Genomic DNA, 13,475 nt, shown 5'->3' with positions numbered 1-13,475 from the left:
CTGCCAAGAACTGATAAGGTTCCTAAGAGGATTCTGCTAGAAGTGCTTTTAAAAACAATGCCTGTGGCTGCTGTTGTGAATGAAACCACCTGTTTGTCTTATACAATAAGACAACATGCAAGTGTACATACACACCCCCAGAATGGCTCTCATCTGGAAATGTAGTGAAGAGTCAGTATTTGGTCTTAACACATTTCACTATTGCATCTCAAGCGGGGGGGGTCAGAGACTCTACAAACAGAATAATAATGAAGGAAGATCTTGATTCTCAAATTTTATTTCTGCTGTGAGCCCACAGACTTTAGAAATAAAAGTATATTAACCAAAAGGGCTGTTTTATTCATATATAATATTGACATGCTTGAAATGAGTGCCTCCTAGTGGCAACTGCTGGTTCTCAAAATAAAATTTTTTTTTTTACTTTCTCTCTAGTACATGAATCTCAGAACAGGCAGACAAGGGAGGAGCAGGAGGAAGATAATGTGGCCTTTGCTAACTTGTCACCTTGATACCAGATGCTCTCACTGTATTTTGCACTTGCTGTTTTTTTTCTAGTCTAAATCATGCATTTATCAGCACCTTTGCAAAATCACCCTTTTATTAAAAGCTATTTCCATTTCCAGCCTCTTCCAGCTGTATAGCAGGACAATCAAATACATTGAAGAAGGTTGAGTTTAGGCACAGGTCTTCCTTCTGTGACTCTCCTTCAGTAAACTCTGACAAGTCAGCCAACAGGTAAATAGACTTCTTTACACCAGCGATCAAACTATCTGCAGGGTTGGGCGGTGGAGAGTAATGCTTACAGCCTTGCAGAAGAGGTTTGTTTGTTTTTAAAGATGTTCCATTGTCCTGACAACAAATTGGTGTCTAGGTAAGGTATGGTAAAAACTGACTTGTTTTCCTTTGAATTACAGTGTACACCAGGCATAAATTCACTGTTACTAAGATTGATTCTTGTATATCCCAAAAATGGGCTGGGTTTGTCTGATAGAACGTCAGCCCTGACTGGACTGAGCTCAGTGGTTGAGCAAGCAGTATGATACTAAACCCTGTTTATGTTAGTAGTACAAACCCCTACAGCTACGTGGGCCTGAGCTATGTGGGAATAAGGCATTGTTTGCACAAGGAGTTCAGGCACCAATCTAAACAGTAATTTTAAAGGGGCAAGTGCAAGAAACTGTTTTATCAGAACATGAAGCCAACATAGAACAATTCTGCTGCTGCTCCAGTTTCCTCCAGCATAAATGTAAGGAGTTTTAGCTACAGGTTTCTTCAAGGTGCATAGGCCATATCCATCTCCCACCACTCATGCTTGTCTTCTCTTTAAAAGGAGGAAGGATGGCCTTGTAATTAAGGTACTGGACTGAAAATCAGGAGAGCTAAGTCCAATTTCTAGCTCTGCTAGAGGCTCCCTAAATGAACTGAGTCAGTTTATGGCTCACTTCTTGAACTGTAGAAATGGGGTGTTAAGAGGATAAAGCTGTACCTACATGGGAGATGTCAGAGTCTACACAGGGCCTAAGAATAGCCATATACGTAGGACCAGACACCAGCATATCAAGTTCAGCACAGGACTCACGCAGTTAAATGGCAGGAGAGTTGGATCAGGGATCCTCCACTACAGAGAACGTTTGCTATTCATCAGTCGATCTTTAAGGAAATAGGAAGCTACTGAGGAGTGGGTGACGGAGGAAAAATCTTCCAGATGAATTTTAATATCTTTTCCTAAAAAGTTCAGTTTTGAAAGAAACCTGTCCTTTGGGAAGAGCCGTGGGACATTAAAAAGATTAATGAAAGCCAAGCTGCGGCCAGAAAGGTTGCAGGGGGTGTGGGGAAGAACAGTCTTGCAGCAGTCACTCAGGAAGCCGATCAAGATCCCATCTGGAGGGGCAAGAGGCCAAGTCACAGAACAGATGGAAACGAAGCAACAGCTGGTGGAAACACGCTTTCATGTGTAAAGTTTGCTCTTTGGAGAATTTTGCTCTCCAACTTTGAGGGCATCATTATGCTAATAGCTCCTCCCCCTACAACACTTGAGAGACAGCCTGTGCACTCAGGAGCAGGCGTTCCACAGCTCTCAGTGATGCTGGTTAATTAACAAGGGCACTTTCGACATTTAGAAGCTGCTGTCGCAAAACCTTGGCATGGTTTTAGCAGCAGAGGGTCTTGTTTCTTCAACAGCAGAGGGGGTGGGATGAAAGAGAATTAATTTGGCCCCAAGTGGTTAAGCAGATGGGATGAAAACTGCAGAGCCTAGGACTTTGTTACATATACCTAAATTTGCTCTTTCTATTTTAAATAGTGCTGATGGAGAGAAGATTACAGGCTGTACAAGTTGGGTATATTAATAACTAGAACCTCTCTGATTGCTTCACCAACCATGTTCTGGAGACCCATTCTCCTAGGGGGAGGTGGGATTTCTCTTTTCAATATTGTCAGTCAATCCTGTGCTTTTGCTACACTGCACCAAACTCAGACCGAGGAAACAAAGAGTGGCACTTTCCTTTGGAGTATGGTGGAGGAGGAATGCTAACTGTAATATTTCTAAACACTGAGAAGGCTGCAAGGTTGCAGAGAACAAGGCTTTCCGAGAACAATCAGATGACTGCTTTGAAATAAAGGTCAAAAAAGTGACTTGTCTCCTTTTCTTTAATAAAGGTATGAAGTGTTTCTCCCATTAAGACTTGAATTTCTTCCTGCTACTGGGATCCATTAATGCAATTCTGATTACAGAAAAAAAAAAGCACTAAACTCTTGATTAAAATTAACATATTTTAAAACACTTCGTAATTAAAAAACAATACCCATTCCTTTCCCCAGGCACCCATCCTGAGTCCAGTTTCATAACAGATGCTGAGGTACAAGACAATAAGTTAAAGAGTTCATTCCAATTTTGCAGAGTTCAAAAGTCTTCCTAATGTGTTGTCGTCTTTGATCCCTTCCCAAATTTGGCATCAAGTCCAAGACCTGCAGATAAATGAGAAAAAAATTCTAAGGGAAAGCCCAAGACCTTCCTTAAATAAGTACAATCAGACCTCTCTATAGCTCCAGATCTAACTGATGCCGAATTACCTGAGACAGTGGGTAACTGAAATTTTTTTTAAAGAGTCCAAAAAAGGTCTCCCAAATCAGTTGGATCTGTGACCATAGCAACAGCCTCAAAGATATCCCCATCCCTCCCACTTCCCCTCCCCAAAACACTGAGATAGTGCTTTTGCCAGCAAGCTTGTCCAAGAAAATCCATTGTCCAAAATCCTGTCAACCCATCCCCCCAGTCTATACTCCATCACTCTAATGGATAAGGAAAAGACTTTAAAAAAAAAAAAAAGCCAGGCTTCCAGGACTTACCCATGAATACCAGGATAGTCCCCACCCACTGCATCATGCTGATTGGGTTGGCAAATAGAATGACGGATGCTAAAATGGTGAAGAATTTGCGGGTTGTGGTGATGATTGAACAAGTTAAGGGTCCAAAGTATACCACAGTCATGAAGATGAAACTCTGAGAGAGAGAGAGAGAGATTCAGTCTGTCTGAGAAGGCAAGATCTCCAACAGGAAGATCCATCTTAAACATTTTAAGGGAATCTTTTGGCAAAGAACAAATCCCAACCACAACCCGAAGACGACTTACAAGAATTTGTACACAACCTAGACATTCTTCATCTGAAAATGCTGGTTGAACAGTGAGCTAGGAACAATCAGATGTGGCAGGAAGACCAGACAACTTCATATTTCTGTCCCACAAGTAAACAATATCTGGGACATTCAATGTTCTTTGGTCATCAAGTGCCTGGGGTAAGGGAACCAGAAAGTTACTTACCTGACCCAGTGCACTTGTCAGGCCAAACAGCAGGATGTCGTAGAGGATGCTGGGGTAGCGTTCAGCAAAACTCACGAATTCCCAGAGCTCTCCAGTGAACAAGATACCTGCAGAAAGTTTTAAGAGAGCAGGATGAACTCAAGCCAGAGACATCCTGGGCAGACAGGGCTGGAGCAATCATACTCCTAGCTCACATTCACTGATCAGACAACAGATACAGACAGCGAAGACTAATCTCCACCCAGAGAATACCAGTGGCAAAGAACTTTCAGTCATTGCACCATACCAGATAACTTGTTTTGGAAGAGAAAACAGCAAGTTGGCTACCCCCTCAGGATTTAAACAAGTAACATCAAGGAGTTAAGTTCACTTTGCTGCCTCAGTTTTGCAGCTCTATGCACAATTGCTGTCTTCCTGTACCCACTTAGCCTAAACTCATTGCATTTGCAGCCAGCATACGGGGTGCCTGGAGATCAGTGAGAGGAATCAGATGCTACAGCAGGATGTAAGAATGTCATCTTAGCAAGGAACATGTCCTTCACATTCCACGTCATCTACACTTTTAAACTTGGCCTCAGCTATGAATGGAACAGATGAAACAAACATCACAGTCAGTGTTACTCTCATGACAAGATGACTGTACCTTGCACTATGTATCCCGATTCTCAAGACAGCCACCAACAATCTCACTCACACACACTCCTTAAATAGAAATAGATGTGATCCCAGTCTTTGCCAAAACAAGAGAGCCACCAAATTGTAGCCTAGGAAGCTACAATCTATGCTACTGAGCCAGCCTGAAAGCAGGAACGTTTCAGAAGTGAATGCAGTTTTGGTAATAGCGCTTTAGGAGAAGCAGTGTCCCCTGGTGGCAATTTAAGAAACTACAATAAAATCTCCACAGATTAGGTTTAAAACAAACAAAAAGCAGCTCTGCAAGACATACTAGGCCCTTTTTAGAACAAGAGATGAGGGTCCTGCCTAGAGGATCTTACAAATCAGTCTTCAGGCCAGGTCGCTAGGGCTTCCTCAGATGTTCCTTACCAGCCCCCAGGAATAAGGTGGACCATAGATTAACATTTAGCATCATGTGATTGGAACCAGTTTGGTAATGAGCTCTCATATGGTCCTGAGACACGCCTGTCAGTCCATCCAATGTCAGTGACAGCAGCTAAGAGGAGGGGGGGGGGAAAAAAAAAAAAAAGATTGAAAACCAGAAGAGAACTCTCTGCCACCTACTCCCTTCCTGGCACATGCATTTAATTACTCCTCAGGGCATTCTGTGCCTAAAAATTATGTGCACGGTATTTTAAAATTTTGCAAAATTCTGCATATTTTATTTGTCAAATAAATGAGGAGGCTCCAGCATGGCATTGGGGAGCACTGGCCACTGGCTACACTGAGGTGGGAGATCACTTTGCAGTTCCCCGCCCCAGGACATGGACTCAGCACTGAGGCTGCACCCAACCCTGACACAGCACAAGGACCAGCCCTGCCCCTCCATGCCAGGTGCAGGCAGGCTCAGCAAAGCAGGATCCAAGTGGAGGGGGAGGGGGAAGGCTTAGTATGGGGGGATCCAGGTGTGGGTTGAGGGTTCTGTTTGGGGCGATCTGGGTGCAGGTGGCTCTGTGGGGAATCTGGGTGTGTGTGGTGGGGAGAAATCAGGATGCACAGGGGGGTTCTGGGTGCAACGGTAATGGGACTCTGCAGGGGGGTCCAGGTGAAGGTGGTTGGGGCTCAGCGGGGGGTCTGGGGGGGAGAGAGCTCGGCAGGGGGGTCTGGAAGTGGGGAGCTCAGTCGGGGGGGGTCCAGATGCAACTGGTTGGGGCTCATTAGGGTGGGGAGCTGGCTGGCTCATTGGGGTGGTCCAGGTGCAGGGGGAGTGGGGGAGGCATTGAGGCTCGGCAGGAGAGTCTAGACACACAAGAGCTTCCTGCAGCTGGGGGAGAAATCTGGGAGTGGATCTGACCTAGCCCCAGATGCCATGCAGGGGAAGAGGAAGTCCCATCCTCCCCAGCCCAGCCTTGACTAGCAGCTGAGCCTGGTGCAGGGTAGGAGCCACCAGCCAGATCTTTTCCCAGTCCCGCCCCCTGCCTCACAGTGATTTACCTCTCTGCCGGCTGCCCTGGGCACCCAAAACATACTGCTGGGGAGGGCTGTATGACTGCTCTTGTGGCTTCCCTTTGCTTCCCTGCCAGAAAGTCATTTTTCTGTGGGGAAGCAAGAAATCTACGAGGGACATAAATTCTGCACATGTGCAGTGGTGCAGAATCCCCCCAGGAGTAGCATTTAAGTTCTATAGGTTTCTTGCTTCCACCTGCTTATTTAAAAACAGTTCAGAGGGCATTCTGAGGAGGCACCAGTGTTTCACCCCACATCACGATGTGGTAATGTGCAAGGATGTCCCTCTTTGCACCAGAGGGTACCCAAGCATTCCAACGCTGGCTTTGCCAATCCCTCATGGTGGGTAGATCCAGACAGAAGTCTGCACCAGTAATTGTTTTCTCCTCTTGTACCTTTCACCAAGACAAAACCTTGGAACTACTTATGCTTCGACAGCTCAGTACTTACCAGGAGGAGTTCTCCATAGCCAAAGATGTGGCCGTCCTCACCGTCACCTCCCCTTTTAGGTTTGTACATGAACAGAGCCACGCCTGTAACTATCAGCAGGACACACAGGTATTTGGCTAATGGGTATTTCTTCCTCAGCACCGTCACCCCTAAGAGCATGACTGAAAAGAAAAGAGGATATGGTAAAGTGCTCCCAAAACCCCTCTACTAGGAATCTAATGACTCTGTGTCCAGTTCTGGATCTAATTGGGATGTGCACAGATAGTTTGTTATCCGCGCTACTTGGCGTGGAGCTATTGTGTGAGCAGCTGGACTGTTTCTGGGAATGCAATCCATAGACTGCTCATGGCATGAGAAACACACACAGCTCACCTGGAATGGGCTTACAGGACTTCCCAAGGACCTGTAAGAGAAAGAGTGTCTTAACTAGCTGCATGCTACAGCCTCCCCCACACCAGGCAAGACGGCTACAGAAACACAGGAACTGCCATGTTGGATCAGACCCAGGGTCCATCTAGTTCAGTATCCGGTCTCTGATGGTGGTCAGCATCAGAAACCTCGCAGTAGGCAGATGGAGGATCAGCTACCCCCTCCCCAGTGCAGGTTTCTGACACTGGCTTAAGCCCTGAAACATGAGGATTTTTCCTTCTCCCAGATTGTTTTTTTAAGCATTTCCTGTTACCCATGTGGATGGCTAGTCCCTCTTGGAATCACTAACTCCACCACCACTTGGCCTTGTGGGGATAGAGTAAAAAGAAAAGCAATAGAACACCGTCCTCCTCATTGCCACTCTTGCAGGGCAACAAGGGTTAGAACTGCAGCATCCTCCACGGTCAATGTTTTTTAGTGACTTACTCTTTAATTAGAACGGTTTCCTATCACAGTGCATTGATGGATCATGTAAGCATCCTCCATACCAAGAGTGCAGAATTAGAATTTGGAATAGTCCTCAATAAGGAAAGGGCAAATCTGTAAAAGGGAATTTTTACAACGCAACCTTTTCCCTAACACTCGTCCTCCTGCCTTTCTTCACCTGGGTTGGATAGTTGACGAACTGCAGAGCTGAGTTGCTGGAAACCATAGCACCAAGATAGGAGAGTGAGCAAGCTGCATACAACCAGTTCTGGGTCCGATCAACCCTGACGGCGTCAAAAAACTGGATCACTGTGGAGAAGACAAAATGTACTAGAAACACACACAAGCTGATGTGACTGGACATTGGCATCATAAGGTTATTTTATAATGCCATCGAGATACAAAAGCCACAAAGTATCTACAGCAGAGGGGAGATGGAGATCTGGAGAGTTTAAGACCACTCCATCTTTTCAGCTCACATGCTCTCTGAGGCAAAGGAGGTATATTGAATTCCTGAAACCCGCTGGGGCAGAAAGAAGATGGAAAAAACCAAGGGAATATGTATAGAACCTCTTACAGGAGACACAAGCTCGGACATCCTAGTGGTCTACTCTGACCCTTCCCAACAATAAAACCACACTGAATGAAAAAAAATTTAGAATCTGGTTTTATGCAGTGTCTTTCATTTATAAAATTCTTTATTAAATCAAGTTAGCCAGCACTAGTGCAATGTTTCTGCAAACAAATGGAAAAGCCACTGTGTGCTCAGCAAAAGCTCACAGTCCCTTGGAAGCTGTGACTTCGGCAACCGTTGATATTGGGAGTGTGACCTGGACTACAGGTAACCACTAGGTGGGCCCCCCGACTCTGGAAGAGAGTCCCTTCCCAGCCCAGAGGAGAAGGAAGTGGGATGGGAGTCAGGCTCAAAGAGGTCCTGGTGCGGAAAAGCAAGGGGTGACATACCGGTTGTTCTGGAACACTTACCTAACCTGGCAAAGACGGCATTAATCACGCATTGAATGAAGACCAAGGACAAAGCGTATTTGAACTTTTCCTGCTTGGCACCTTCTCCATATTTACCTCTAGTTCTGTGGGAACAAACGAACGAAGCAGGAGATTGAGGAGGGTGAGAGATACAGCGAGTGAGACTACAGCATAAGGCATGGCACACATTTACTCAGGCTTTCTTCCCAGGTGACTTAGCCCAACAGCTACCAACCTTTTTACACAAACGTGTAGCAAACGGTGCCCTCAGTTTTACCTGCCAGTCCCCCCACCTTCCACTCAGCTGTGCTTGCTCTCAGCCTGCAGTGGACTGAGACTTCTCCAAACCCTAGTCACACAGCTGGGAAAGAAACTCCAGCCCAACATCAGATCCTAAGATGTCCTCTCTTCTGGGCATCCTACCAGAAAGCAAGAAATGTCCAGGTTCTGCCATTGTGCAGAAAGCGGGGGAGGTCCCCAGACTGGGCGAGGGGACTTCCCAATGGAAGGGTGCAACTTACATGTCCTCATGTAAGACCCAAATACCGTGGAATAGGAGTCACTTACATGCTCTGCTGTAAACAGTCCAGGCTGGGAGGGGCTCTTACATGCTCTGTTGCAAGATGCAGGCTGAGGGGCTCCCCAGTGCCTGGGCAGAAGAGGCACTAGGCAGGGGTCACTCAGTACATCGCCCCTGGCAGCTCCAGGCTAGGGGAAACACTCACCCCTTTCCCACCCTCAGGCCTTGCATAGGGGGAGCTCAGCGCATGCCCACAAATGAAAGACAGATGCCCCCCCCCGCACACACACACCAGTGTAATCTACAAATACAGGTCACTGCAGGACCCAGTGTCTGGGCTGAGAGCGGGGTTGTCACTCACGGTCTGTCCCGCAGGAGCCGGGCGGCAGGTCACTCACATGCTCTCCTGCAGGATGCCGGGGGGGGTCACTCACATGCTCTCCTGCAGGATGCCGGGGGGGGGGGGGGGTGCCGGGGGGGTCACTCACATGCTTTCCTGCAGGATGCCGGGGGGGGGGAGCCGGGGGGGTCACTCACATGCTCTCCTGCAGGATGCCGGGGGGGGGGGGACGACCCGGGGGGGGCCCGGGGGGTCACTCACATGCTCTCCTGCAGGATGCCGGGGGGGGGGGGGGGGAGAGCCGGGGGGGTCACTCACATGCTCTCCTGCAGGATGCCGGGGGGGTGGGAGCCGGGGGGGGGCCCGGGGGGTCACTCACATGCTCTCCTGCAGGATGCCGGGGGGGGCCCGGGGGGGTCACTCACATGCTCTCCTGCAGGATGCCGGGGGGGGGGGTGAGCCGGGGGGGGGGCCCGGGGGGTCACTCACATGCTCTCCTGCAGGATGCCGGGGGGGGGGAGCCGGGGGGGTCACTCACATGCTCTCCTGCAGGATGCTGGGGGGGGGTGAGCCGGGGGGGGGGGGCCCGGGGGGTCACTCACATGCTCTCCTGCAGGATGCCGGGGGGGGGGGGGGAGCCGGGGGGGGGCCCGGGGGGTCACTCACATGCTCTCCTGCAGGATGCCGGGGGGGGGGTGAGCCGGGGGGGGGCCCGGGGGGGTCACTCACATGCTCTCCTGCAGGATGCCGGGGGGGGGGTGAGCCGGGGGGGGCCCGGGGGGTCACTCAAATGCTCTCCTGCAGGATGCCGGGGGGGGGCCCGGGGGGGTCACTCACATGCTCTCCTGCAGGATGCCGGGGGGGGGGCCCGGGGGGGTCACTCACATGCTCTCCTGCAGGATGCCGGGGGGGGGCCCCTCACATGCTCTCCTGCAGGATGCCGGGGGGGGTCACTCACATGCTCTCCTGCAGGATGCCGGGGGGGGTCACTCACATGCTCTCCTGCAGGATGCCGGGGGGGGTCACTCACATGCTCTCCTGCAGGATGCCGGGGGGGGGGGGGAGCCGGGGGGGGGGGCCCGGGGGGGTCACTCACATGCTCTCCTGCAGGATGCCGGGGGGGGTGGGAGCCGGGGGGGGCCCCGGGGGGGTCACTCACATGCTCTCCTGCAGGATGCCGGGGGGGGTGGGAGCTGGGGGGGTCACTCACATGCTCTCCTGCAGGATGCCTGGGGGGGGGAGCCGGGGGGGGGTCACTCACATGCTCTCCTGCAGGATGCCGGGGGGGGGTCACTCACATGCTCTCCTGCAGGATGCCGGGGGGGGGAGCCGGGGGGGGCCCGGGGGGTCACTCACATGCTCTCCTGCAGGATGCCGGGGGGGGGAGCCGGGGGGGGTGGCTCGGGGAGGGGCCCGGGGGGTCACTCACATGCTCTCCCGCAGGATGCCGGGGGGGGGAGCCGGGGGGGGGGCCGGGGGGTCACTCACATGCTCTCCTGCAGGATGCTGGGGGGGGGGAGCCGGGGGGGGACGGGGGGGGGTCACTCACATGCTCTCCTGCAGGATGCTGGGGGGGGGCCCGGGGGGGTCACTCACATGCTCTCCCGCAGGATGCCGGGGGGGGGAGCCGGGGGGGGCCCGGGGGGGTCACTCACATGCTCTCCCGCAGGATGCCGGGGGGGGAAGCCGGGGGGGGCCCGGGGGGGTCACTCACATGCTCTCCTGCAGGATGCCGGGGGGGGGGAGCCGGGGGGGGCCGGGGGGGTTACTCACATGCTCTCCCGCAGGATGCCGGGGGGGGGAGCCGGGGGGGGCCCGGGGGGAGCCGGGGGGGGTCACTCACATGCTCTCCTGCAGGATGCCGGGGGGGGGGAGCCGGGGGGGGTCACTCACATGCTCTCCTGCAGGATGCCGGGGGGGGGGGGGAGCCGGGGGGGGGTCACTCACATGCTCTCCTGCAGGATGCCGGGGGGGGGAGCCGGGGGGGCCCGGGGGGGGCACTCACATGCTCTCCCGCAGGATGCCGGGGGGGGGGAGCCGGGGGGGGCCGGGGGGTCACTCACATGCTCTCCCGCAGGATGCCGGGGGGGGAGCCGGGGGGGGCCACTCACATGCTCTCCTGCAGGATGCCGGGGGGGGGCCGGGGGGGGCCCGGGGGGGTCACTCACATGCTCTCCTGCAGGATGCCGGGGGGGGGCCGGGGGGGGTCACTCACATGCTCTCCTGCAGGATGCCGGGGGGGGGGCCGGGGGGGGTCACTCACATGCTCTCCTGCAGGATGCCGGGGGGGGACCGGGGGGGGGTCACTCACATGCTCTCCTGCAGGATGCCGGGGGGGGGGAGCCGGGGGGGCCCGGGGGGGTCACTCACGTGCTCTCCTGCAGGATGCCGGGGGGGGGAGCCGGGGGGGGGTCCGGGGGGGGGCCGGGGGGTCACTCACATGCTCTCCTGCAGGATGCCGGGGGGGGAGCCGGGGGGGTCACTCACATGCTCTCCCGCAGGATGCCGGGGGGGGAGCCGGGGGGGGCCCGGGGGGGGGGCTGGGGGGTCACTCACATGCTCTCCTGCAGGATGCCGGGGGGGGGCCGGGGGGGGTCACTCACATGCTCTCCTGCAGGATGCCGGGGGGGGACCGGGGGGGGTCACTCACATGCTCTCCTGCAGGATGCCGGGGGGGGGGAGCCGGGGGGGCCCGGGGGGGTCACTCACGTGCTCTCCTGCAGGATGCCGGGGGGGGGAGCCGGGGGGGGTCCGGGGGGGGGCCGGGGGGTCACTCACATGCTCTCCTGCAGGATGCCGGGGGGGGAGCCGGGGGGGTCACTCACATGCTCTCCCGCAGGATGCCGGGGGGGGAGCCGGGGGGGGCCCGGGGGGGGGCTGGGGGGTCACTCACATGCTCTCCTGCAGGATGCCGTAGTAGAAGTAGCAGACGAAGACGCCCAGGAAGCAGACCGGCAGGCGGAGCCGCTCGGGCAGCAGGGGGCCGCTCCCGCTCGCTCCCATGGCGGCGGCGCGGGGCCCGCTCAGGGCAGGCGGCACCTCCAGGCGCACATCGCCGAGCGGAGCCGGGCGCAGCGGCGGCGCAGGGGGCCTCATAAAAGCTGCTCGGGACAGCCAGTCTGCCGGGACCCGCCGCGGCCGGCTGGGGCTGCCCGCGGCGTTGCCGGCCCAGGCGAGGCAGGGAGAGCGGGAGGGGAAGGGGCGGTGGTCCCGGCTGCCGGGCCGAGAGGGCGCTGCTGGCCCACACGGGGCAATCCGCCCGTCACTGCCTGCTGTTCCCCGCAGCCGAGCCCCAATACAGCAGCTTTTTGATCAGGCAGCGCCTAGGTTCCCTAAAGCCCGGGGGCCCTTCCATAGCGCAAGGGCGCTGTGGTGACGTATTCGCATGTGGAGCTCACGGATTGGCCCCCCCGGCTCGAAGGCGGAACCAGGAGATCGGTTCCTGGCTTGGTTTTAGCGTCAGCCGGACGCAAAGGCTGCCGGAGCCTCTCTGACCCCGCCCGGGCGCATGCGCCGCAGCAGCTACTAGAGGCGATGCTACGGGGAAGCCTCTGTCCTGGGAGCCTGTAAGGGGGAGGAAGCGGCAGGGGCCGGTAGAAAGCGGGGGGAGGAGGAAGAGGCAGGCGGGGGGGGCGGTAGAAAGCCGGGGGGGAAGAGGAAGAGGCAGGCGGGGGCGGGGGGGGCGGTAGATCTTGTAGAAGGCCCCTGTGGTCTGGGCCACAATCCATTTAGTGCATGGGCCTGGGTGTGTTTTTTTTTTTTTAGTGGTAGAACCACATGCCCTGACAGCCCCCCCCGCCAACGTGAGATGCCCTGGCCAGCATGTGCAGGGATGACCTCGCATCCTTTTCCAGCAGCACCAGCCCCCACATTCACCGTACCGCACTTTGGGCCACAACTTCAGCCTCCCCTGCATCCCTGTGAAGGAGTGAAGCACTAGCCCCCAGGCTGCAGCTGGGGGGGCAGGGTAGGTAGTACAGGACCCTGCAGCCTGTGACCTCAGCAACTTGGGCTCTGCCCCCCGCAGTAGTTTCCTCACAGAAGAGCAAGTCACCTTCAAGCCCCGCCTGTGGACTAAGCCCACCTCATCTAAAGCAGCAGGCTGAGGCCCGTGGTCAGCAGCTCCATGGAAGTTTTCCAGCCAGCACAGTAAGCTCATTGATGTAGAAAACAAGAGCTTTCCCAGCAGCTGCTCTGAGGCTGTAGTGTGAACTGCCTGAGGAAAGAGGGACTTTCCCAACCCGCACCATCTTCTACCCCAACTGCCAGGTGCACTTCTGCAGGCTGCCATCTCTACTACAGCCAGAGCACGGGGGACATTTAGAAAACAACCCAAAACAAAGTCCTCTGTTGCACATAGTTCTCCCCTGGTGATAAGAATCAG

The 13,475-nt window shown here is 54.6% G+C and overlaps 1 protein-coding gene across 1 annotated transcript; it reads right to left on the bottom strand.

Moving 5' to 3' along the window:
• Positions 1-552: 552 nt before the first annotated feature.
• On the bottom strand, positions 553-12,765 carry SLC35B1 (solute carrier family 35 member B1). Its single transcript, XM_037887173.2, has 9 exons — positions 11,985-12,765; positions 8,232-8,335; positions 7,426-7,556; positions 6,765-6,795; positions 6,393-6,553; positions 4,866-4,992; positions 3,822-3,928; positions 3,349-3,502; positions 553-2,967 (listed from the first exon to the last, which is right to left on the bottom strand). Exons 1-9 carry the CDS (start codon positions 12,185-12,187, stop codon positions 2,915-2,917), a joined length of 1,071 nt encoding a protein of 356 aa, XP_037743101.1. The 5' UTR covers positions 12,188-12,765; the 3' UTR covers positions 553-2,914.
• Between the last annotated feature and the right edge of the window lie 710 nt (positions 12,766-13,475).

The sequence above is a fragment of the Chelonia mydas genome, chromosome 27 (genome assembly GCF_015237465.2).
Source record: "Chelonia mydas isolate rCheMyd1 chromosome 27, rCheMyd1.pri.v2, whole genome shotgun sequence".
Taxonomy (NCBI): Eukaryota; Metazoa; Chordata; order Testudines; family Cheloniidae; genus Chelonia; species Chelonia mydas.
This window is presented reverse-complemented; position numbering and strand designations above follow the sequence as displayed.

Excerpts from the sequence above, each read along its gene's own strand:
- SLC35B1 (XM_037887173.2), bottom strand. The coding sequence starts at position 12,187 with ATGAGGCCCCCTGCGCCGCCGCTGCGCCCGGCTCCGCTCGGCGATGTG. Across the intron at positions 7,557-8,231 it reads TGCCGTCTTTGCCAGGTTAG|TGATCCAGTTTTTTGACGCC; the intron begins GTAAGTGTTCCA and ends TCTTCTCCACAG. Across the intron at positions 4,993-6,392 it reads GCTATGGAGAACTCCTCCTG|CTGCTGTCACTGACATTGGA; the intron begins GTAAGTACTGAG and ends CCCTCCTCTTAG.